Source organism: Calypte anna, chromosome 2, assembly GCF_003957555.1.
Source record: "Calypte anna isolate BGI_N300 chromosome 2, bCalAnn1_v1.p, whole genome shotgun sequence".
Classification (NCBI taxonomy): domain Eukaryota; kingdom Metazoa; phylum Chordata; class Aves; order Apodiformes; family Trochilidae; genus Calypte; species Calypte anna.
In genome coordinates, this window is record NC_044245.1 from 52,452,427 (window position 1) to 52,478,957 (window position 26,531).

A 26,531-nucleotide genomic window follows, 5' to 3' on the forward strand; every position below is an offset into this window, starting at 1 on the left:
AATTCTTTGGGTTTTATTGTGCTTGCCTAGATTGTGCTATTGTCCACTCCTGCAAATCTTAGGGCCTCCATAAGCTCATATTGGGATCAGTTCTGTTAACTCTGTCAGGCTAGATTTAAAGTTAGTGCCTCTCTGTCCAAGGAAGATCTATACAAGTGAAAACAAGCAAACAAACGTAGTTTTAAGCTAGGCAGTAGGCAAACATTCTCAAAAATCAGCCAGACTTGTTAGTTACTCCCTCACCATTCATCTCTGCCTGTGGCAAAGCCAACACAATTCCTCATGGCAGCTCCCTTAATCTATTCCAGGTAAATTACATTGGTGAGCAGTCTTGGACTGACCCTCCAGCAGCAGCAGCAGCCTGTGATCAGAAACTTCTGCCAGAGATGCTGGCAAAAGTGACCTTCTGCCCTGGGTCTCGAGGGTCTGTCTGTTTGGGAGCCAGGAGGAATACAAAATGCCATTTCTTAGCAGTTTGTTTAACCTGAGCATATGTAGTGAGTGCTAAAATATCAGGGAAGGTGAGGAAGCTGTGATTTCAACTTTACTCAAACACCTGAAGTGCAACCCTGTGGGAGGAACTGGATGTGTTTTATTCCAGTTAGAATTGTAAGTTAGCATGTTTTTAGGTGCTCAGTTAAGGTACCTGCTAATCTGAAAATAATATATTTTAAATGTAACTGGAAAGGTACACAAGTGCAGAAAGCTTCTAGTCTAGTAAAATAGTAGAGAATAGTAGAGAAATTCTGGGGGGTTTGGTACAGGTTTTGATCTTTCAGGTGGCAGCTGTGACCATGTTTACCAGCTAATCAATCAAACTGTTTTACTCAGATGAAATTCCCTGTTTTCCTTAAGGAGTTTTCATGCATCAGTATTTATAAGCCTGCATTATTTTTCAGAGGATAAATCTTTACTGGAAGGTGCCTGACAGTTTAGAAATTGTCAGATGAAGCTTTTACAAAAAACTTACTCAGAAGTAATTGCTGGTATCATCAGGAGCTGCTCCTTCTCTAAGTCAGTTAATGAGTTGTTGCTACTTGAATCATGTGTGAAAGGAGATTTTTGCCCTGTTGGGAAGTGGAAAACAACAGAGTTGTTAAAGATCATGAGGAGAGGGACATGGTCTGTATACTTAATTTAAGCCTCTGTAAATTGTAACTCTTGTCCTTAAAAACCTTAATCCTGTGTGATTTGTAATGTTTCCAGGAAAAGGGATTTTCTTGAAATACAGAGTATCTTGCTTTTGATATTGTGAATTAAGAGGGAAACACTGAGAGTGGAGGATTTTATCCACAAAGCCAAGACAACAATGCTAGAAAATATTAGACCTGTCAGAGTATGGAAGATGCCTCCATCCTTTGCCACAGCCAAGCAAACCTGCTAACTTAAGTTCTGATTTGGGTATAATGTGATAAGTTAAATATTGGGCATTGTGGCAATGTTGCTGTCTGTTTATCTTCATACCTACAAGTTATCTCCATAGGATAGGCCATTTGCAGGCCTTAGTGTCTTCCTAACAGGAAAAAGAAGAAAGAATCATAGAATCATAGAATTGGCTGGGTTGGAAGGGACCTCAGAGATCATCGAGTCCAACCCTTTTACCACCGTTGCGGTTACCAGACCATGGCACTGAGTGCCACATCCAGTCTCTTTTTAAATATCTCCAGGGACGGAGAATCCACTACTTCCCTGGGCAGCCCATTCCAATGCTTGATCACTCTCTCTGTAAAGAAATTCTTTCTAATATCCAACCTAAACTTCCCCTGGCACAACTTAAGACCGTGCCCTCTTGTCTTGTTGAAAGTCGTCTGGCAAAAGAGACCAATCCCCCCCAAGGAAAGGCAATACCTCCCCATGCCTGTGTCTCATAAGATGTGAAGTCAGCAAGACATTTACTCCTCAGCACCTTAAATTGCATCTTCAGAAGTAGGTTATGTGAGGATTATGTCTGCAGAGAAGTAAGTTGCAGAGCAGTAACACTGTGCAGTGGAGACTCAAGATTTAAAGGAGATAAATCCCATGAGGAAAGGAGCATTCTTCAGAATTCTTCCCAAAAAGCCAGATTGAGGTTTTTCCTAAACCAACGCTTGAGGCATTGGAAGCCATCAGGATTTATCCTTAACATGTGAAGTCAGCTCTCTGAGTGCCTCCTATCAAGGGGACACTGAAGCAAGTCAAGCACAGGGCCTAGTGCATATCTGATGTATCTCATTCCAGGGATCAGAAGTTGCTGTTGAAGTCCTTAATGTGCTCAGCACTATAGTGCCTGCCATTTGGATACCCTGGGATGTGTTCCCTTCTCTCTGTGCTCTTGCTGCACTAGGGTTTCTATTGCTATTTAGGAGGCATACCAAAAATATTTGTTTTTTCCCATTTCCCCTTTGTTTTTGCTGTCAGCCATTCTTCTCAAGAGTTCTTCTCCATCACAGAGAGAAGTATGGATAAATCCAAGAGTTCTTGCAGACCTTCAGCATTAAGCAGGCCTAAATTAGGACCACAGAATTGTACTTGGAAAAGGACCTCTGAGATCACCCAAGAAACCAGAATAAAGGTGGCAGGTGGCATGGAGAATAGGTGGGCATTGCTTATCCTTTACTGCACGAAACATGGCACATTACTCTGCAATGATTGCATATTTGGTGCCAGCTTCAGATGACCAGACACAGCAGCTGGACTGGGCTGCATCAATTCTTAATGAGCCAGGAGGTGTATGCTGAGAACTTGAAGTCAGTCTGGTGATGGATCACATGCAGAACTTCTTGCTCCTGATTGTTACCTGTCAGTGTCTGTGATCATTATAGAAGTGGAAATTCTGTTACCAATGTATACAGGAGACAGAGAAGTTGTCTGTTCAAAAGTGCCTACAAGGAAGGGCTAGAAATACTTCAACACCTTTCACACACATCTGTGATGGACTCAAACCCACCCAAGCAGATATCATTAGTAGCTCACTGTTACAGTGATTTAGGTGAACAGGATGTCATCAATGTCTGATTTAATAGGTGTTTTCATTCCAAAGTTAGCCTGCATTTGGCAGCAACTATTACACAACCAAGAAGAGTCCCAAGACCAAAAAGGACATGTCAAAATAGAACCACTCTCTCTTCTAAGCTCTGTTTTGGGGCTGAAGTGTGCAGGGATTGCTTCTGCATACATATAAACCTGTCTTTTGATTTTGAAACCAGCCTAGCATTCTAAGCGAAACTAAAAGTCATCACTGGACAGCAAAAACCTCCTTTAAATATTTTTTTTTTCAGAATATATACTGAATTTACATGGTAACTGAGTTTTTCTGTATGGTGCTGTCTTGTAGAATAATTTTCCCTTGCTAAAAACCAAAACCAAAGATGACATTCTACATATCTGACCAGTTATAATTCCAGTACTTAATGTCATTCACTTTTGTTCCCAGAAAGGTGATCAGAGAATGAACTGAGTAATCAGATCACTATAAAAAAGATGAGCAAGTTGAATTATGCCTTAGGAGACCTCATCATTTTAGATGCTGCTTATGGAAAAATCCAACAATTCAAGTTTTCAGGCATATGCTGAAGTACTTGGCTGCAGTGCAGACCTACCCATTAGCACAACATCAGCCTCCCCACCTTAAATTTCTGGTTGGAGTTTGCATGCCATACACAAGCCTTAGGGCAAGAGATGTTTTAAATAAATAATGTCTTGTTGTTTGTGTATACAGTTCTCCTTAGCTGACATCTGTTTTAGTACTTACTGAGTAGCTTATAAAGCAAGAAACAAAAATACCCCCTTGACAATAAACAAGGTAAAAAACTGGTCTTGTTTGTCCCCAAACTTGCAAGACTCTGGGACTACATACCTTGATGTCTAGAGGTTAGTCAAGGGTAGCAGGTGCAGGTGTGGGGAATATACAGTGCTTCATCAGGCAAAATACCAGAATTAAATATAACCTGGGAAGTTCATCCTGATATTAAAAACTCAGCTATACTGTACTTGGAGTTTTACCCATATTTCTATTTGCAACAGAGGCCAGGCAAAACACAAGGTTAAAGAGAATTAAAGAAATACTGATTTGATTTATTTATTGTAGTGTTTAATTTCAATTTGAATAATAACACCATTCCTACATGGTCTGGTACTTTCCATACAAGGAGCTCAATGCTTCTACAAACAGTAAGTCTCAAGCATCTTGTGACAATCCTTGAAGGGAAAAAAATGTGGCAATTTTTTTTCTTTCACATTGGTTTTGCATGAAAGTCCACAAGACTTGGTTCTGCTTTGCTTCTCTGCACCAGCAGGATCAGTGGTTACAGTGGGATAGATTGGTTTGTAGTGGTGACTTTTGTGGCCACACTCTTAAGTGTGAAATATTTTGCATTTCATGAGGGGCAGCAGTAACACAGGTCTTGAACCTCTGCCTTTATAAGAAAGGGGTACTCAGGAACTGATACCAGCACAGCCTTCATCATTTCACTCTCTGCTAGTAAACCTGTCACCCCCATCTCCTTGAGGCAGTAGCTTCTTGGATATAATCAATGACTCAGTTATTTGTAGTGCATTAAGCACAATACTGGATAAATGAAGTGAAGGTAAGGGACTGAATAGTGACAAGAGGGCACGGTCTTAAGTTGTGCCAGGGGAAGTTAAGGTTAGATACTAGAATTTCTTTACGTAAAGAGTGATCCGTCATTGGAATGGGCTGTCCAGGGAAGTAGTGGATTCTCCGTCCCTGGAGATATTTAAAAAGAGACTGGATGTGGCACTCAGTGCCATGGGCTGGTAACTGCAGTGGTGGTTCCAAGGGTTGGACTCGATGATCTCTGAGGTCCTTTCCAACCCAGCCAATTCTATGATTCTATGATTTGCTGCCATGCTTCTGTGCTTTGTTAGGGTCATGTGCTCAGTCGAGTCAAATCTTTGTTAACAGCTGGGCAGCCCAGTGACAGGGCTGGAACTGAAGAACCTTGGCCCGACAGCTCTTTCACAATCTGCTCAAAACCTATGGAGAAAACCCAGGCCAGTAGCAACTGATCTGCAACTGCTTGCCCGGGCTCCTCTGAGGGGGCTTTTTTTGAAGACAGCAAGATGTAAGAATGAATCTAGGACTCTGACATGTTGGGTTCATGTTGCTTAAAAATAGCAAAATGAATTCTTAAGAGGGCTGGTAAAAAAGACTGTGCTAAAGATGAAAGAGTGCAGATTTTTAGTAGGCATATTGTAGATGCCTCTGTGTGTGTGTGTGTGTGTACATGTGTATGTACATAAAGTAAAATAGGCTACTGCTTAGTCTGGGAATCTCAATTGCTTTTACTCACAAGTTCTAGACTTTATGCTGATCAAAACTGCAGTATTCCCACCTGCATTTTGAGAAACCAGTATCTGTCAAAAGCAGCAGGCTACTTCTGGGGAGCAGGGAAAGTGCCTGATATTGTAAAGCCACATGAGCTCTGTGGGATATGCACAGAGGAGGAGAGCTGGGCACTGGAAGCTCTTCAAATGAAGGAGAATCTGTGGTTTTACCCTTCATTTAACAGAAATCACATAGCAAAATAAATACCTACCCCTCTATGTGGTAATCTCATGTCAGCCCCAAGGGAAGATTGTGAGTGTAGTTCAAGGGATGTGTAGCCCTTTTCTTTGAGAATAATCACTGCAAAGAGAAGTGCTTCCAAATACAAAGTGCTGTAAACATTTGTCACCTCTGCTGGGGACAAAGTGGCTGGAAACAGTGATTTTGTTTTACGCCTTCCCAGTAGAGGGAGCAAACTGCACACCAGGATACATATTCTTTATCCACCGTCACAGAAAGCAAATTATTAAAAATGCATCACTGACCACCTGGACTCATGCAGCCCCTTCCATCTGCTAGGAAGGCTCCTGTTAAGAGTATGCAGTTACATGTAGACACCTAAGGGGAAAACCTAACTTTGAAAAGACTTCTTTAGAGGTCTCCCATCTGTGCTGGAGCAAAGATGAATCTGTGTACACACTCAGGGCAGTGTCACGACCGCCCTCCTTGAGGTACCTGAGTGCCCCGTGGAAGAGAATCTCCTGGAGTCCCTAAGCCAGCAGTCCCAGTTGCTGCTTTTCTGGATGGTGTCACATGTGGGTGTTTCTTTGTCTTTCTGTATTTACAGTTCCTCTTCTATCATTATTTTGACCTTCGCTTTTTGTTTGCGTTGTTTTATGGTGGTTAGGAACTGTAAATTAAAGGTGAATTGCCTCATGCTTTGAAAAAAAACAAAAAAACAAAAAAACCCAAACCAACCATGTTGTTGATTTTTTTTTTACTGCTACCTCTTGCTATCACTTTAATAAGAAATAATTCCTTTTTATTTTCCAGAGCCTTACTCTTTGATATTCTGATTTTCATAGTCTGAGTGGTGCCACAATATTGCAATATCTTTTTAAAATGTATTTTTAATTGAAAAAACTGCAAGGAATGAGCAATGTGTGCTCGTGTGGGGGCGGTATTTTTAAAACAAAGCCAAGGGAACTGCTATTTGTCAGTAGCCCTTCCTATTTCAAGCAGAATGGGTGCCCTCTGCAGGTAACTATTTTCAGATGGGGTTTTTCGTTACATGCACACTTTTAATTTCAGTGTTGAGGTCTCAACCGGATCGACCAGTACTATTTTGTGTGTTTTAAAGTAGACATTGCAATCCTGGCTGCAAATCCTGTTTGCAAACCCAGGCAAGCAAATAGCACTGAGATGAGAGCACAGCAAGCAGCTGGTTTGCAGCCAAGTACAAGTTTTCCCTTAATGTGTGTGAGAGATGGGGTGGGTGGGTGTTGGAATAAATATTTTCCCTGCAGTTTGACAGTGTTTTGGTTGGGTTTCTTAAAATATTTTTTTGGATGGCAAAAGGGCAACTATTTAAGCTGTACTCTGTAGTAGCCTGCCACTTGAACTTGTACATAGTGAACAGGCAAAAGCGGGTAACAGTCTAAATACAACTGAGAAGGCATCTTGCTTACCTTAAAGAGGTCATTGTATACGCCACCTTTTATCTTTTATTCATCAGGCAGTCATGACTGAGCAGATTATGGAGCCCAAGTACCCTGAGTGGGCTGTGCAAAGAGGGAGCTGTATGGCAGAAGAGCTACGAAATTCCTCTGGCTCTGTCACGCAGAGTTCTGCTCAGTGGCGCTCTGATAGAATGGAGGGAGGGGAGAAGATCAGCGGGGGTGCTGCCGAGATCTGATGTGCATTTGATTGTCACATCAGCCTGAAAGCAGCAAGCCTGGGGGGCAGCTAATAGCTGGGAGCAAGGGAAGGAGGTAGGGACCAGCCAAGGCTTCAGCTGCCCACATCCTCTGGAGAGGATGCCAGTGGCAAACTTGCTGGCAGCAGCTAAATATAAAGGTGTGAGAGGAACCCGACTGCAACTTTAATCTGAATGTGTTTTTCTCTTTCCTCTCTCCCTTCACTGCAGTGACCATCTCTTAGCTGAGCACAATGCTTCATCTCATCCCAAAATGCTTTTCTGGCACAGCCAGCCTGAACATTACCACCATCACCAGTATCCTGCCAGTAACAGCAGCTACCTGCGGTAAGAAATGAACTGGGCTAATCTGAACTATAATAATAATGACAATAACAATAATAAGAATAATATAACACACAAGAATGCAGACTGCACAGCCTTTGCTAATTGATAAGTTGCAGCTTTCAAATAGAGTTGGTGATCATAGACCCCCTGAGAAGTTTGAGCAGTAGGGACAGACGTGGTTTTTGGGTTTTTTTCTTTTTCAAATTACATCTGCAGTCTGTAGACAAAACTCTTTAGATGACGTAATACAGGCTTACAAATACCTTGAAGTTTCACCTCTGCTTTGGTTATCAGCTGAAGCTGAGCTGACCTGCAGGATGGGGACTATGGGCTGCTTGTCATATCACCCCAGAAGCACTGGCTAAACATTTTGCATTGAAATTCTGATGTAATATATAGCTTGTTGCATCAGCACACTCCAGAGAGCTATGAACTTACTTTACCTCTCCATGACTAAAATATTATTTGTGTACAGTATTCAAATTTTTTGTATAATTGAAAATTATTATGCTTTGACAAGAGCTAAGCTCATAGATCCCAGATAATCTTGATGTTAACTGAGTTTCAATTTATATTGTGGTTCCCTGTATTAAAATTTAGCTTTATTACCTGTTGGCTTAAATACAGTGTGGGCAAACATGGTGATGTTTAATCATCTCCCTCGATACAGCTTTTGTTGTTAGTCCCATACCTAGTGCTGTAGCATAACATCACTCCTGCTTTCGTAGAACTGCTAAGTAGCATGTTTTTATTAAAAACATATTAAGCTTTAGATTAAAAAAAAAAGAAAAAAAGCAAAGGAATTGATGGTCTATTTGAGTTCCCAAGTGTGAGACTGTGAATCTGCAGTGGGGTTTTATGAAATTAATCCATTTCAATACAAAGGTCAGGGTGATTGGCAATTTAGATTGGCTAACACAAGTATGTAAACAAACACAGTGCTGTTTCTGTTGACTCAAGCAGTATACCAGAAATTAAGAATGGGAGCTGGAATTCCCTGATGCAATCCTGTGTGTTCCACACAGTTCCCAGTGCAAAAGGAACCAAACAGCAAGGGAAAGTGAGGATATCCACTTGCACCACCAGTTCCCCCTTCTTCAGTCTCCTTTCAGCCAAGAGGGAGGTGTGCCCCCTCCCAGCTCTTCTCAGGGCCCGTTTTCACCACGTCTGTCTTTCCTCATTACTTCCCTGTATTTGCTTGTTTCCCCACCCTTATCTAAAAATCTGCCATTTGAGTCTCTGAAGTTATTCTTCCCACACATTTTTGAGCACCTGGCTTTAGGTTTGGGTGGCAGCAGGCATCTGTGTTTGGTATTGAAATATAGCGTGGAGAGGGGCACTGCCAGACATTAAGGGCTTTGTCCAGTTCTGGGCCCCTCAGTTTAGGAAGGAGATTGAGGTCCTGGAGCGGGTCCAAAGGAGGGCAACCAGGCTGGTGAAGGGAATCGAGCACAGATCCTATGAGGAGAGGCTGAGGGAGCTGGGGGTGTTCAGCCTGGAGAAGAGGAGGCTCAGGGGAGACCTCATCACTCTCTACAACTCCCTGAAAGGAGGTGGGAGCCAGGGGGGGGTTGGTCTCTTTTCCCAGGCAACTCTCAGCAAGACAAGAGGACATGGTCTTAAGTTGTGCTGGGGGAGGTTTAGGTTGGATATTAGAAAGAATTTCTTTATGGAGAGAGTGATCAGACCTTGGAATGGGCTGCCCAGGGAAGTAGTGGATTCTCCATCCCTGGAGATATTTAAAGAGACTGGATGTGGCACTCAGTGCCATGGGCTGGTAACCGCAGCAGTAGTGGATCAAGGGTTGGACTTGATGATCTCTGAGGTCCCTTCCAACCCGGCCAATTCTATGATTCTATGATTCTATGTGTGTGTGCAGAAGACAGCAAGGTTGGTCCCTGAGACTGAGCAGGAAGGATACAGACTGGTTGAGGCATGAGGCTTCAGGCTGGTCATAACCATGTCTCTTGTCCTCACCTTCAGTGCTTCACCCTTAGTGAAGCAGCACACACGTCAGCCCTGCATCTGGACCTCAGGGAGGCTCATACAGAACCAGCAGCTGGCTGCAGGGGAGGAGAAAGCAGTGTCCCAGGATCCCTTCTCCCACATGCCAGTAAAACTGTACTTGGAACTCATTTATCCAGACATATTTGCAAAACCAGGCTCCCTCCTGCTGCAGGCACTGCACACACTCCCTGTTACATCAAATCTCTGGCTCCAGGTAGTGGGACTGGAATTTCTGAAGGCATTTTCATTAGCTATTTGAGAATGCAAAGCATCCCCTTTCTGTTAAAATACAAATATTATGGGGCATAGCTTTTTCTTTGGCATTATCCTTATCCCTGGCCAATTCACAAGTTTTCTGCAGAGGTGACAAGGGGTATGCAGAAAGAGAATGGCAGGGCCACAGGGAATGTCATCTCCCACAAGTTAGGCTTCTGAATTTGACCTGCTCAGAGCGCTGGAGAAGTAATTTGAGATCTCAGAATGCTTCAGACCTGTTTCAAACCATTCCACCAGGAAGACAGAAGGTTCTGAAAGCTTTTCACATAGGCAAAGCTTGGGAGGGAGTCAGGAGGAAAGTGGTATCATCCTGTAAAGTCTTCCCTGTCCTGTAGCCTCTGCTTCCAGACTTACTGATGAGCAAATACTTAAAATTTAGGCACAAATTCTGCAATCTTATCCTCAAAAAAGGCTCGTGTGCCTGACATGTGGGACTCTGCATGGGGCTTAAATTGTCTACATTGCAGAACAGGAATTTTACCAGGAAAACAGAATTTAAAAATATACTGTATGTGGATTTTCAGTGGTTCTAATTTGGGGAAACCCACTTTAGTTTTCTGTAGGATACGGACAGCATCAAAAGTGCATAATTTTTCCTAGTTTATATTGTGTTGCTGGTAAAGAATAAGAACAACTATACCTCTGTAATAGAAACCAGCATTCTAGATTTGCTCTACTTTAAAATAGCTTCAACTTGACTCTACTTGCCCTCACTATAAGGCTAATATATAAGTTAAGGAACAAAACATCCTGAAAGATAATTATGGGAATACTAAGAGAAAAATTAGGATTTAAAATTTAAAGAAGCTATGGAAGCCACTACCATTCATACTACAATATTCAGAATGTTGGTGTGGGTATTTAAAAAAAAATCACAAGGCTGGTTTAAAAATGGAAAAATAGATTTGTTTGCTTGTTTGTTTTCAAGGTTTCTCTTTGTAATCACTGTCTGCCTAAAGATATATTTAAACATTTTTGACAAAATTTGAGAAAACTGCATCCTAATTACAAAACCTAGCAATTCATTTGAGTACTTGAGCTGATTTGCACCTAAGCTCCAACTCCATATGTTGGAGCTGGCTTAACCTGGCTGGAAAGCAGTGTTTGTCTGCACTGCTGATCCTCAGCAGGTGGTGCAAGACCACTGCTGCTCAAGGAACCTGCCCCAAAGAAAGCAAACCTGTCACAGGCCAGAAATTTAAAAACAACAAAAACCACACACCACAAACCTCTGCAGAAAACTTGTAAATTGGCCGGGGATAAGAATAATGCTAAAGAGAAAGATATGCCCCATACTGTTTGTATTTTAACAGAAAAGGGATGCTTTGCATTCTGAAATAGCTAATGAACACATCTTCAGGAATGCCAGCAGTCAGCTTGCTCATCACAGAGAAGCTTTACCCAACTTTTAAAGACTGAATTGCAAGAGGAAAGGTCTCACTGTATCCACTCAAGCCTCCCGTCAGCAGAGCCTGGAATTTACGACAGAGGAAAACAGTTCTCAGTGTAAAAATAATCAGTTTGTGATCTTGTAACTCCTAGGTAGCTATGTTAATATGAGTATAGTAAGCAGATAAACCAGTTTTGCTTATGCATAAGTCAAAGTGTATCAGGCCTCTCTGGTTTTGGATGCTGTCCTCCCACTGTCAGAGTAAAAATCTCACTACTTAGTTTCCCACAAACCACCCCTTTCTCTTGTATCACTGACAGAGGTGATTATTTTAGTGTTATTTATGATACCTTGTTTCCATAAAGTCCCCTCTAGCTCTACAAATGTCTGCTTTAGGGTAAGCTTTGAGTTCTCAACTACAAATCTGATTTTTCCATGACAGGAGTTTAAACTCCCCTTGTGGACTTGTATCCTGAAAACTGGCTGCAGTATCAACTCCCCCATAAACATCTCATCAGAGTCACTGGAATTAATTAATGCCACCATTCGCTAGCAGTCTTTGGAAGTGCTAACAAATATTGCAGTCGTAATAATTAATGACTTCAGTGCAATGTTGTTATCTTGTCAGGCTTAAAAAGAGCTGTTCTGCCTGTGGTAATCTCAGTTCTCAGTAAAAGCTGTGACTTGGTAGCTGGAGCCCATGCTAGTGACTTGTGCTCTTCAGAGATTTCCTTTCTTATTAATTTCTCTTATATGCAGATGAACTGATCATCTTGTCCACAGACAGGCAAAGAATTCTTGTATGAAGAATTATATTCTTATATAAGAATATATATTTTCTTATTTATATTTTATATTATTTATGTTATTATATTATATATTATATATCATTTATAGTATATTATATTATTTATATTTTATTATTATATTATTTATAGTATATTTTATATTATTTATATTTTAGTATCATATTCATATATATTCTTATATATTCTTATATGAATTACAGCAGCAAAAATACCAGTGCCATTTTCTGGGGAAGATGACAATCTCCTCTCAACCTAAAAATTGCCTTTAAAAATCATAAATCATGGTCCACGTGCTTCCCTTTACCTCTGAGGATGCTGTGTGCACACTGTGACCAACAGTTACCATTCTGTTAATCGTTAATGAAGTCAGGGCATTCCTGACTTGTACCTTCCAAAAAACCTGTGCAATTGTACTTAAAGCAGGCAGCTATATATGATCAAACTACCCATGGCAATATCAGTGCTTTTCTGTGGTTTGCTCACTGGGGATATCATTTTAATGATCAAACTATTTAACAACCCTCTGAATGGGTAACATTTGAGCTGCTTTATGTGAAGTTGTGGGTTCTTTGAGCACCTCCCCTCCCAAACTGGACTAAGTATTTTATGACCAGGGAGGACAGGATTAAAATCTAAACCCCTGGCAGTTTCAGTTCTTCCTTGCATCCCTGCCAGGTCATTATAATCAATAAGAATTACTTTTTAAAAGCTCAACGGCCTTTCCCATCTTTTCCTTGGAGAATATAAAATATGCACTTCAAAGAGCTGAATATTGCTTTGTACCAAGTATAAATTCCTTTCTCAGGAAGACAAAATGCTCCATGAACACACCTGGATTTCACTTGGCATTTTGAAGGAGAGAAGGGAAGCCTTAATGCATGTGAAAACCCATACCAAATGCTTTTTAAGGTGCTATGTAACAAGTCAAAGGCCAGACAGAAAAAGGGGAAATATTAAGCAAGGGAAATTCTTCATAGGTGCTGCACTTCTCACCTAGCCAGGGGTGGATGGAGTTGAACCTCAGGATGACACGAGCAGCACCTCCTTGCTGTGTGTCCATTTAAGAGCAGCTTCCTTCTAGCAATCAGGTGATAGAAGGGCTCTGAGCTCCTCTGACCTCCAGGCATTTCTGAGTTGGTCCTGCCTGCAGGTGCCACATCAGCCTTCACATCTTGAACACTTTGGTTTGAAGAAGGTGGAGGCCCTGCATACAGAAGGCAGAGAGGCTGAGGGCTTCACGTTAAGTGCTTTACATCAGATACTAAACTAGACAGCAATCAGGAGTAGCTTTCTGCCTTGCTTGGTTGGTATTTGTGGTTGGTTCCATCTTATCTATGTATCTTATCTAACTTATCTAGCTATCTTATCTATTTAACTTATCTATATTATCTAACTTATCTATCTTGTGGCATTCCAGTATCTTGAAGGGGCCTACAAGGAAGCTAGTGAGGAACTCTCTAGGATCATAGAATCATAGAATTGGCTGGGTTGGAAGGGACCTCAGAGATCATCAAGTCCAACCCTTGATCCACTACTGCTGCAGCTACCAGCCCATGGCACTGAGTGCCACATCCAGTCTCTTTTTAAATATCTCCAGGGATGGAGAATCCACTACTTCCCTGGGCAGCCCATTCCAATGTCTGATCACCCTCTCCGTAAAGAAATTCTTTCTAATATCTAACCTAAACTTCCCCTGGCACAACTTAAGACCGTGCCCTCTTGTCTTGCTGAGAGTTGCCTGGGAAAAGAGACCAACCCCCACCTGGCTACACCCTCCTTTCAGGGAGTTGTAGAGAGTGATGAGGTCTCCTCTGAGCTGCCTCTTTTCCAGACTGAACACCCCCAGCTCCCTCAGCCTCTCCTCATAGGGTTTGTGCTCGAGTCCCTTCACCAGCCTGGTTGCCCTCCTTTGGACCTGCTCCAGGACCTCAATCTCCTTCCTGAACTGAGGGGCCCAGAACTGGACACAGTACTCAAGGTGTGGCCTCACCAGTGCTGAGTACAGGGGCAGAATCCCTTCCTTGGACCTGCTACCCTGATCTTGGGTAGTGACAGGACCAGGAGAAATGGATACAAACTAGAGGTAGGGAGATTCAGAAAAGACATTAGGAAGAAGTTCTTCACCATGAGGGTGGTGAGACATTGGCACAGGTTGCCCAGAGAGGTGGTGGAAGCCCCATCCCTGGAAGTTTTCAGGGCCAGGCTGGATGGAGCTCTGAGCAACCTGATCTAGTGGGAGGTGTCCCTGCCCACGGCAGGGGGGTTGGAACTGGGTGATCTTAAAGGTCCCTTCCAACCCTGACAATTCTATGATTCTATCTTCCTATGGTATAGAAGATTATTAATTGGTCCTTTAGGCTGCAACAAGTTTGGGTTCGCTAGGGCAGACTCCTCAAGTCTTTTCTGAGGAGGCAAAATTAAAAATCTTCCTTTCTATCAGCCTTTTTTTTTTTTTTTTTTTTTCTTTTTCGGAGAATAAGAAGCTGACTTACTGCAATGAAAAAAAAAATTGCCTTATGAGTACGAGAGACCCCAGCGGGCCCAAGAGGCCCAGTCTGAAGAGCTTTTTGCCGCCTTCTCTGCTCAGGGCAGGGCGGGGACAGGAGCCCCTGCTCCCTGACACGGTTCCGGCTCCCGCGACTGCAGGCGAGAGGGCCGGGACCGCTGGGGCAGTCGCCCGGGACCGCCGTCACTGCCTCGGGGGGCGGAGGCGGCACCCCCCGGACCGGCACTCCCTGGACCGGCACCGACACCGTCGGGGCCCTGACGCCACTTCCGGCTTCCGCTCCCAGCGTGCCGCGCGGAGCGGGCCGGATCTCTGCGGGGCTGACGTCGGCAGGCGCGAAGGAGCCGCCGCCGATTGGCTGGGCTTCCCCCCCTCGCCCCTCCTCCCTTTCTTCTGATTGGTCCTTCCGGCCCAGGCCGCCCAATCGGCGGCCCCAGCGGCGGGAAGGGCCCCGCCCCGGCAGCCGCCATGTTGGCGTGAGCGGCGGCGGTGCGCGCGAGCGGGGCAGGCCGGAGCGGCGCGCGGGTGCCGGGGCGGCAGCGCCGGGGGGGGGCGGGGCGGGGCGGGGCGGGGCGGGGCCTCCGGTGAGGCGAGCGGCGGCGGTGCCGGCAGCGGCTCCTTCCCCCCCACAGCGGGGCCGCAGCCTCCCCCTTGTGAATGATGCGGCGGGAGGCGCCGCTGAGCTGGGTCGGAGCTCGGGCGGTGGCAGAGGCAGCGGCGGCTCCCGGCAGCGTCCGGTCGGAGGCAGCGGGGAAGGGCGCGGAGGAGGAGGAGGAGGCGGCGGCGGTGGCGGCGGCCGCCCGGTCCACGGCTCCCCGCTGCGGCCGGGCGAGCGCAGGATGCTGAGAGTGACCCCGCGCCCTGGTCGCGCCGCGGGGAAAGGGCCCCCCCGGGGCTGAACGCGGACTCAACCCTTCCCCTCCGCACCTTTGCGCGCTTCCCTCCCTCACTCTCTTCCCGGCGCCGCCTCCCGGCGGAGCGGCGGCGGCGGCGGCTCCGGGGCTGAGCGGCTCCTCCCCGTCCGGCTCCTCCCGCGGCGGCGCGGGAGCGCGGGGGACGGCGGAAGATGGCGTGGGTGCTGAAGATGGATGAAGTGATCGAGTCGGGACTGGTGCACGACTTCGACGCCAGCCTCTCCGGCATCGGGCAGGAGCTGGGAGCTGGGGCCTACAGCATGAGGTAACGCGGGGTCAGGCTGCGGGGGCCGCCTCGCCTCCCCACCGACCCTCTGGGGCCGCTGGGCAGAGAGAGGGCGGGAAGGAGCTGGGGCTTCGCCCCTCATTCCCTCCCTCACTCCCTCCCTCCCTTCCTCCCTCCCTTCCTTCCTGCCTTCCTTCCTTCCTTTGCTTTCTGTGTTTCTCCGGCTCCCAGAGGCTCTCCCCGGTCTCTCCCGGTGGTTTCCGCCGCCTCTTTCGCGGTACCGGGCCCCGGCGGGCCTCCCACCCTGCCCTGCCCTCCACCTCATCGGGCAGATGGCCGCCTAAAAGGTCGGGCTGCGCTTAGCCCGGGATGGTTTTGCTCTTTACGTTTATTCTGCACCCTAAAAATAACATTTTCCTGTCCCCCGGCTACGTAACTGGACCCGTGTTCCAGGAGATCAGATTTTTCTGCTCGAGTAGAATTCTGTGTCACAATAAAGAATAGCTGTTTTCTCTAGTGTTTAAAAAAAAAAAAACAACAAAATTGTTTCTGGAGCAAGTAGACGTTGTGGTAGTTAACAAGTTAGTAGTACAGCTAGACTTTAGGCAGTCTGCTTATTATTTTTTTTATTGCTCTGTAGTATGTGTCTTCAGTGACATTTTCATTTTTTTGTGTTTTGGTGGTTTTTTTTGTATTTTGGGGTTTTTTGGGGTTTTTTTTAAGGTTTTACAGTAAAAGTGTTTAAGTATCGTTTGGCTGTGCTTTTCCCAAGTTAAATAAAACTATATATGTTTCAAGTAAGTACAGTTTATCTCTATTGCAGTCAGAACGTGCAGATTCCTGAGTGGTTTGCTAGTGTGAAAAAGGGAAACTGCTCTGGGGACACTGGGCGACATTTTAAGTTTTCTGACAGGATTAGTCAGTGTTTTAGGAGTCTGGAGAAGTAAAATACCAGTTCTGATGGTCTCTGCCATATGCAAGACTCATTCTCTCTCTCAGGGTTACCTGAAACTTGGAGGTCCCCATGAGCTTCAGCTGTTATATATATTTTAAGGCAGTAGTTCTCAGGTGAAATGTTGGAACTGCAGCATCTTTGTCCGAAGTTATAAACAAGGGTTTCAGCTGAATAGGAATGAGTACCCTTTTGCTAGTGTTTGTGATTATGAGCTCAGCAGGTTTATGGTGGGACATGTATTTGATGGATTTGTTACTTTGAGTTAAATTTTTTTTTCTTTAATGAAAAATAAATTTGAGAACTTGACAGTTCAGAGAACAAAGTCACTCACGAATATTTGTGACAATACTCCTGATTTTATATTTAGCTTGTCTGGAGTTTGTTTAACTTCTGTCCTGTTTCTGTCTTTGTCAAGTGACCATTTGTCCCACAAACCAGTGTGCTGGTTTTTGTGGGCAACTGGGTGGCAGTTGTCTGGGTGGCTTCTTAGCAACCAATTTTTTGTTACCTTTTCCTCCTGCAGATGCCAGTGGATAATGCATGCACTCCTGTTCAGCTGTTTGCTCCATCATGATCCAGTTCTTTTTAGGATGTCTTGAGTTTGAACTGGGATTGCTTTTTAAAGACTTCCCTTTCTTTTTATAGCCTTCATTTTCCTCCTAGTAATGTTTAGTTTTTTGAAACAAAGGATTTTAATTTTTACTGTTCTTGCACAGATAGCTGCTTCTGCTTTAACATCCATTTATGTTAGACAGTAATCACAAGTGTTTTTTTTCAATTACCTGTATTTGTCTATTAGGATATCTTGAATTACCACAAAAAGAGCTGGGGCAGTTAAAAAACCTCTTAAGAAATAATACAGCACAAGATGAGCTATACATCAGCCTCAAATTTTGTTGCATGCTTGGTTTGTCATGAAATGCAAGTGTTTTTAGAACATGCACTGAGATTATTTGTAACTTCCATCTCTGAACACATAATTAAAGGCATCAGCTAGTTGCAGTTACCATTTGCTGGATTCAGAATGATTTCAGCAAGTATGTTGTGTATTGCTTAGATACCTGCTTTAGGGAAATCACAGGGTGTTAAGTGAGGTGAGGGGTGAAAACTTAGAGAAGAAGCACAGTGTGAAGATAATAGTCTGCCACTGTTCTGAAGGTAATTACCTGTCTCTTCTTAAAAAAGAAAAAAGAAAAATAAATACTCTGTAGAGAAGAATGCTAGGAGAGCAAGCTCTGCAGTTTGTTAAGACCTGCACAGAATCATAGAATTGGCTGGGTTGGAAGGGACCTCAGAGATCATCAAGTCCAACCCTCGAACCACCATTGCGGTTGCTAGACCATGGCACTGAGTGCCACATCCAGTCTCTTTTTAAATATCTCCAGGGATGGAGAATCCACTACTTCCCTGGGCAGCCCATTCCAATGCCTGATCACCCTCTCCGTAAAGAAATTCTAATATCCAACCTAAACTTCCTCTGGCACAACTTAAGACCATGCCCTCTTGTCTTGTTGAAAGTCATCTGGGAAAAGAGACCAACCCCCACCTGGCTACACCCTCCTTTCAGGGAGTTGTAGAGAGCGATGAGGTCTCCCCTGAGCCTCCTCTTCTCCAGGCTGAACAGCCCCAGCTCCCTCAGCCTCTCCTCATAGGGTCTGTGCTCGAGTCCCTTCACCAGCCTGGTTGCCCTCCTTTGGACCTGCTCCAGGACCTCGATATCCTTCCTGAACTGAGGGGCCCAGAACTGGACACAGTACTCGAGGTGTGGCCTCACCAGGGCTGAGTACAGGGGCAGAATCACTTCCTTGGACCTGCTGGCCACGCTGTTCCTGATACAGACCAGGATGCCATTGGCCTTCTTGGCCACCTGGGCACACTGCTGGCTCATGTTCAGCTTCCTGTCAATCCAGACTCCCAGGTCCCTTTCTGCCTGGCTGCTCTCAGCCACTCTGTGCCCAGCCTGGAGCTCCCCATGGGGTTGTTGTGGCCAAAGTGCAGGACCCGGCACTTGGCCGTGTTAAACCTCATCCCATAACCCTTTTACCTGTGAAGCTCTATACAATGTAGTGGATGCTTCCTCGAGTTGATTAGCCTGAAGAGGAGTAGGTAGCATTGCTCCTGTGTTTATTCGTTTTAAGAAACCACTCATGTCAGTTGGTCAGTAGCAGCAGTTCATGTGAAAGGAAGTTAAGTGGACAAAATTTGTTCACAGGTTCACATGGCTTTAAGTAGCTTTCAGGTTTTCATTAAAATCTTGAAACCCTGATTTTCTGATTGCTCTCTTAATGTCTTTTCAAGCAATAAGAAACTACTTAAACACAAAATTCTATTTAATTGACGATGATTATTGTCAGATATGTCAAACATGCCCCACACTCTGTTTAAAAATCTGGCACCCTTAGTGGTAACAAGTTTTGAGTACTGCTGTTTACTTCAGGTGGTGATCACAGATTTAAAACTCATAGTGATTTCTTACCAACTGGTAATAATATCCATCACAACATAGGAAGAACTGTGTATTTTGGACCCCTGATTATAGCTATGACCTGTTAAAAAAGGGAAGTTATTGCATTGGAAAAGTAAGATTGAGGAATTGCTTGCCATTTCTCAAGCAGAATTCCATTGCTCATGCGATTAATTTTTTTATTAATGATTTAATTCAAATCAAGTTAAATGAACATGAATAGAAGAACAAGTACCCTAATGACTGAATTCGTATGTGTCATTTGGAAGCTTAATATTTTTTAAATGTTTGCAATTCCAGTGGTATTTGCAGTGCTAAAATTGAAGCCTGTCATTGGGAAACTTGATTATTTCAGGGGCAGATATTTTGGTATATACTTTGAGATCAAAAGCTGAAGTTTATTAAACTAAACTGAGGAAGGTGACTCTTGGTTTTGAAAGGGGAAAGTCTAGTACTAAAGACAAAAATACTTTTTGTACCATGTACAAAAAATCCATTTGAGCAATCCTCCATTTTTGGAGGCAGTTTGACTCCGCTGCATCTCCCAAACACTTGGGAATTTCTCTGGAAAACGGAGCCAGCTGCTGCCCTGGTGGAAAGGAACAGAAACCTACTGCAGTCTCTGTTGTTTCCTTATGTTCCTGGGAAAGAGCCTTGGACAGTATGGGAGTTTTGTGTATCAGCTCTCCTCCAAAGTTTGGGCTAAAAAAGTAACTATTAAGGTGGTCTGTTGGGACTTGGGTGACGATTGTCTTACAACTTAGAGCTTCCAGGTGGAGGAGAGAAAGAGGGTGTTGTCTTCTAACAACTTTTGGGTTCCTGGCAATCTTTTTTTGGCTTCTGATGAATATCATTGGGTCATGACAGTTACTGTCTTAACTGCATTTTTTTTATTTTTGCACAGTGACTATAAAGTTATCTCATTCAGGCTGTGTTATCCTTGTGGTTGCTGTTACTTTCTGACAGAAAAAAATGACTTTATGTTTCTAATGTCTCCCACTCTTTTGAGACTGCTGCTGGTAATGTTGCATTTTAATATTTTTAGAGGAGTGCTTTCTTAAGGTAAGTTGCAGTGGTGTGCTCTGTTTTTGTATTAGACTCTAGAAAAAATAATTTTCACTGACATTGGCATTGAGTTGTTTTTTTCTTCCCAGTTCAACGTGTACGTTTCAAAAGATCAAGGAGGCCAATTAAATTCTGAAGGAAAAGAAAAGACTCTTCAGGCTACATAACTATCTTTTCTGTTCCCCTGTCTCCTCTCGAGAGCAGGGCAGAAAGTTTACCCTCATTTATGTTTTATGCATAATGTTTAAGAGGAATCTGTACTGTGGTGGCTGCAAAGTGAAGCAGCTGCCTGACCTCCCAGTGTTAAAAGGAGTGGGTGGAGAACTGTGGATTTGTAATTGTGAGCTAAAAACTGTTCTTCCAGCTTTTCCTTGGCACCTTCAAGAGCTTAGGAAGACACAGATTTTGGTGGTGAGGTTTTTACTCTTTCCTTGGTTGTTTTTTGCATTTTGTGCCAGACTATACGTTTTCTCATTCATGATGTATTCCTTGGCAACTGCTTCAAGGAAAGTTGTTTCCCAGCAGCTACTTCCAGGGGTTTCCTCTGACATCAGACTTGCTTTTGTGGACATAAAGAAAGTGTTACTAAGTATCAGTTCACCCATTCCCTTGCATTTTCCTATGGCTTCTTCAGATCTCTTAAGTAGTGAAGGGTTTAGCTGTGAGGCCATAACTCTTAATTCAAATACTGCTTGAGAAACATTCTTTCTCAAGGTATTTGGCCTTGTAAACCATGCTTTAAAGTTTCAAAAGACCTGCATGTTCCTGGATGCTTTAGGACTCACCCCCAAAAGCATACAATCCAGAAGACAGATAAGGGAGATGATTGATGCAACATCACTTTGAATTTTGATGACTCGAAAAGTTCATGTAAAGACAGGAGGTTCTGCATTTATTTTGCGACCCTGTTATTTTTAGCCATGGTTTTTGTTGCTTTTTTTGATGCTTCAGAAAAAGTGTTAAAAAGAGGGTTTAAAATTTAGAAGGATTTTGTGGCTGACAAACACAAGCTTGGGAGAGGGATAACATTTTTCTTGGCTTTTTAGTGCTATGCTGAGGTAGGCAGCATAACATAGGGTAGTTTACCTTGCATCCATCACACTGGATGCTTTGGTTCAAGTGTTAATATACAGCTTCCTTCCTCTTCCAAGCCTTCCTACTTCTATATGGGAAAGTTTCATTTATGTATTTATTCTGTAGAGTAGGTAGCTAGAATTGGGTATCAGAGATGTTTACTGCCTGCTTTTGGTTTTTAGTGAAGACTTTCTGTTTTTCTGTGAAAAAAAAATTCTCCTCCCTCTAGGAAGAAAGAATACTTTCAGTTGAATGCTTTAGATAACAAGTTGTGAGGGACCAAGATAAGACTCTTTTTCCTGGAGATAATAGTTTCAAAAATGTGGTCTCAGAGTTCCTTCCACTGGGAGAGTAAACTTTGACAGATCTGCATTTTCAGGAAGTCTAACAAAAGATGCTATTTTTTCAAAACATAGTTATTTGTTTATACCTCAGCTTGCTTGTAATAGTCCAAAGTTCACTTAGATGAGACAAGTGAACCAAATTTGTACTTTACCAGATCAAAAGTAATCAGTGGCAGGAAAAGAGAAGAACCCAGTCTCTTAAAGTTCTTTGAGCCTGAAATAATTTCAACACTAGCTGTATTGAAACACTTATTTTTCTTCCATCTGGGCAACTCTGGCATTGGGTGCTTCAGTTAAAGTAAGAGATACTTTGCCATGTTAAATAACCTAAGCAAAGCTGGCAGTAAAAGTGCCTCTCGCTGATCTGTGTTGTGCCAGCACAAATCAGATTTCACCTGGTGAGCAGGAAAATGACTAAAAGAGGCTGAAGTATACATAAATGTGGAGGCTGCTGGTGATTTATTGGAGGGGGGCAGATAATCTGCACTGCCAGGCCATTGGCTCCTTATATTTGCTGAAACAACATCTGAAGTTTGAGGAAGAAAAGTGAGAACTGAGAAGGCTGACCTGCTCTCCTTTTTTGGTTTGGTTTGGTTTTTTTTAGTCTTATAATAGAATCAGTATAAAATTAGAGGTGATAAAAAGACTGTCATTTAGGATCTCTCTAGTGTTTAGGAATGTGCTCTACATAACAGCAAATACTATATGCAGTTTACCACTTGCAAGATAATCTTCTTAAAGTGTAAGTCAAGATGACTATTAGAAATACTAAATTTCTGTTTTCTGTTAATTTCCCTCTCTGAATTGTGAGTATACCTGGCGTATTTACTTCAGCCATGCTGTGTATGCAGTTAATCTTATCTTGTACAAAATGCTTGTCACTGAAATTTAGCTGGTCCTTATTTGAACTAATATAGGAATAAACAGGAGAGTTTGTCCTCAGAAAACGGGGAGGAAATGCACTCCATATTCTTGTATTCTAAAAGCTGCATGTTCCTAATGATTTCCAAGGTAAACAGACATGAGCAATTTCTTCTTGATTCCTATATCCCAGTTACTGCCAATCACAAGGAAGGAGGTGGGCCTGACTTATTATGCCTACCCTCAAGTTATGTTTGGTAGGATGGGGGTTTTTCAACAGTTAAGATTTTTATCACCTGCTTTTACCACTCTCAGCTGCATAGCTGCATGCTGTGCTGTGGACTGATAGAGATCACAACATTGCCCAGAAAAATATTTTGTAGAGGGGAGGGGATAGGGAAGGAGTAGCAGCTCACATGGCAGAAATCCTTTATGCCAGTCCTGCCCAGAAGACCTTTTGTGTTGCTGAACCATGGGTTCGTGGGCATCAAGCAGTGCTGGTATCCTCTGCTGCTGTACGACAGAGGCTGAAGGACAGACCAGTTGCTTCACAGCAGCTTCTGTATTGAAAGTCAGAGAAGATGTCTCACTTTTTTAAAGAAGAATAAATAGTTGTTTCTAAGTCAGCATTTCTTTATCACTGATGCTTTAAAATCTTCATTTGAAATACTTTATTCCTACCACATTGACTCTCTTTAATTATCTGCAGCTTTTTCTCATTTTAGATAGGAACAAGTATATTTTAATGTGAAAACCTATTCCATTCTTTATGAACGGACAAATCAAAATGTTATTTAAATAGTACTTATTTAAAGATGGTCTAGGAAGGCGTTTTAATTGCATTGGCTTCTCTTCTCCTTTGGGATGTACTAGTACCTAGACTTTCTTTTATATGAAAAACATTTTTATCTTGGAAAATAAATGAAGATTCTCACATTTGCCTTCTGCCATTTATTGGAGCATGTTTTTGGAATGGTGGCATTTAAGAATGTGCATCGTGCTCTCTTTACAACTAAATTGTAGGGTCGAGGAATTGGATGTCTTTTATTTTTCTTCTGCAATGGCAGTTACTCATTACTCATTACCACAAGTAGTAGCAAAACCAAGGTTAAAGCTGGCTAAATTTGTCTTCCATTTGTATTTGTTGAATTTCAGTGTTATGTCTTTTAATTTAACTAGTTCATTAACCACAGCAGACATTCTTAAGCCAGATCAGCTGAATTTTTAGCTTTAAATTGTGGGTGGAAAATGAAGTCTTGAAAGGTATTTTTGATGAATACACAAAAGACTTCTCTTTTTGATCTGGTGTGAAAACCAAGTGCTGCAGACCTTAGTCAAGAACTACAGCTTGTTTGGTGAGCTACCTCCCATGCCACCTTTGTTGCACTTCGACTCCTATGAGTGTGTTTTAAATATTGTTATTGTTTCCGTGTTCTCTCAGTTTTAAAGTTCCTCTTCATAAAAACACTGACTATTGCTGTATGTGCCAAAGTGTGTGATGAGCATGGGTTCCCAGAGCAGGAGTCCTGTTCTGGGACCATGCTTCTCTTGTTTGTCCTGGTGCTCCCTCTTGTGTTGGGCTGCCTTTTGCTCATACTGCCTTCTGACTGATACTAAAGCACAAAACATCTCAGTTCTTCTGAGTCATTCTTAAGAAGCAGTCCACCAGTCTATGGAATTTTCTGTCTATCTCTGGATATTGCTGTTCCTTTTGTCTCTCTAAGTAAAGTGTTTCAAGAGCATCTGCTTTTCCTAAGTGGATATTTCACATTCTTTTCCTTTGTAACTAGTTCAGTAGTTTCTTCTGCACTCTGGTTTGGGGACGTAGCATCAGAAGTAGCTAAGGTATGGTTCAGCTGGCTTTTACTGCATATTTTGGCATTATCCTGCCTTGTCCTCCTTTCATGCCTGTAGCATCTCCTGTGGTTTCTTCCTAGTGTGAAGGAACCTGTATGCGTCTTTTTTGTTATTGTTTGGTTTTTTTGTTGTTTGTTTTAATTCTAGTTGCTATTTTGGGGAGAGGCTGTACAATCTCTACAAGGAATAGACAAACTTAAGCTTTTTCACTGTTGATAAATATTTCCTCTTTCAGGTCAGTATAGCTTCTTCCAGGTAGCCAGGGAAGTTGGAGTATGATGTGGCTGGCATTTACTTTACTGTATGTGGCATGTGCCCTGAAAGAAAAGTTGGGGTGTCCTTGCTGCACTCCTATGTCTGGTACTTACACAAACCAAGTCTGCACCTTCTGTGACACAAAAATGTTCACAGAAAGTTTAACAGATCTGTAGATAAGAATGTCATAATGAACAAAAATTATGTGCTGGAAAAACTATCTCTGAACAGAATTCATGGATATTTTTGAAGTTTTTTATATGAAGGACTATTTTGTACAAGGAGAGCAAATATATTGCTAATATAGAATATTTAATCATGTAGAAAGCAGATGATGTGTTTGCTGGTCAGTGCAGCATGTAGACAGCTTGGATTGCTGTTTACTCTTCAGAAACTTTGCAGTTCCAAAGATGGTCTTACATCTGTAAGTGAAATGTATCTTGATGTATACTTTCCTTACTTATGTTTGACTATCTGCTGCTTAATCATTTTTGTGCTATTCAGTGTGCAAAAGTCTACATAGCAATAAAATTCATAGGTTAGATGTAATGGCACTAAATGAGAGATTTTCATAGTATAGGTAACTTTAGGAATATTATTTTGAAGAAGAAAGTTCATGTATTCCTCTCAGCTGCATGTATATTAGGCAAGCTTGTCTGTCTTGATAGATAAAAAGTTCAGAGTAAACTGATATTTTTTCAGTAGAGACAAGAACTAAAGATTAAATTTTCAGAGGATCACCATATGTTTATTTTTGCTTAGGTCTCAGACCTTTGTTTATGTATCCTAGCCTAAAATTTTAGTGGAAAATCCTTGGGACACTGATCACATTGCTTTCACTAATAAACTGAGCAACTGAACAATGCTGCATGTATTACTGTGGTTCTTTAAGTTACAAATAACTTTTTTTTCTTCAGCTTCAGGCATAACAGGACCAACAATCTCACTAAGATTTTTGTTTGTTATTTTCAGCGATGTTTTGGCACTGCCTATTTTCAAACAGGAAGATTCCAGCCTTCCACAAGAAAATGAGACCAAACATCCACCCTTCCAGTATGTTATGTGTGCTGCAACATCTCCAGCAGTAAAATTATATGATGAAACCCTTACATACTTGAATCAAGGTTGGTATACATATGTTGCAGGCATAACTAGTGAATGCAGCTTTTGGTGCAAACTGGAATTGTATTTCATGTTTTGATACATGTAGATACATTCAAAATAAATGAACATCAGAAATGAGGTTGGGTAACTTCCTCATTGTGCTTCTCTTTCATTTATCTTCTGTTAGTGTTACCCCTCTCCACTCCCCACTGCAAAAAAAATCAAGGCAACAGAGCTCTTAAGAGACAAACTCAAAGTATTAATAGCTTGAAGTACAAGACTAATTTTGCATTCCTGTTTAAAGTTGACTGATAATAAGTTATTTGGATGATATTTGCATAAGGTCCTACAGACACACCCAAAAAGTAATAATAAATGTTGAAATGTTAAGCCTTAAACAAAGTGTTGCACAACAGAGGACACACTGACAAATTAACTGTACATATCTACCCAAAACAGTATTATGTTTCGAACATAAACTCAAGTGCAGCTGACTTTGTAGTTACCTTTGGAGTTTGTGTGTTGTTTGTCTTCATTTATCAGAAGTGAACTACATAAATACTTCAGATGAGTGCCTATGTTTTTTCCTCCTAGCCTGTGGTTGATTTCCATGAAAATGCAGTTTTTCTTCTAACAGAGGGCACTGACTGATGGGTGAAATATTTTGAGTGTCCTCATTGCCATGTGATCCCTCAAATTTATACTGAGTATGATCTGTATGGGATGGAATACTCTTATTTGGTCAATTTTGGCCATCTGTCTTGTCCGTTCCTCCCTAAGGGAAGACTGCAGGTGTGACCTCTTCACTCCTTTTCTCCTTCTGGAGGGCAAAATGTTCCTCAGCACTCAGCAGTGTCCTTGGCTCTGCACACCAGTCTCTGGCTGTAACTATAAA

General features: G+C 42.6%; 1 protein-coding gene across 3 annotated transcripts in view; it reads left to right on the forward strand.

Annotated features, from left to right (window-relative positions):
* The first annotated feature begins 15,508 nt into the window (after positions 1-15,508).
* UBP1 (upstream binding protein 1) overlaps positions 15,509-26,531 on the forward strand; it is a 36,171-nt gene continuing 25,148 nt past the window's right edge. For 2 of the 3 annotated variants that reach the window (XM_030444477.1, XM_030444478.1), the window contains exons 1-2: positions 15,509-15,696; positions 25,505-25,656. In XM_030444477.1, the coding sequence (XP_030300337.1) occupies positions 15,584-15,696; positions 25,505-25,656 (265 nt within the window). In that variant the 5' untranslated portion in view covers positions 15,509-15,583. The remainder of the gene's footprint in view (positions 15,697-25,504; positions 25,657-26,531) is intronic. The other variant, XM_030444479.1, reaches the window with a different exon arrangement.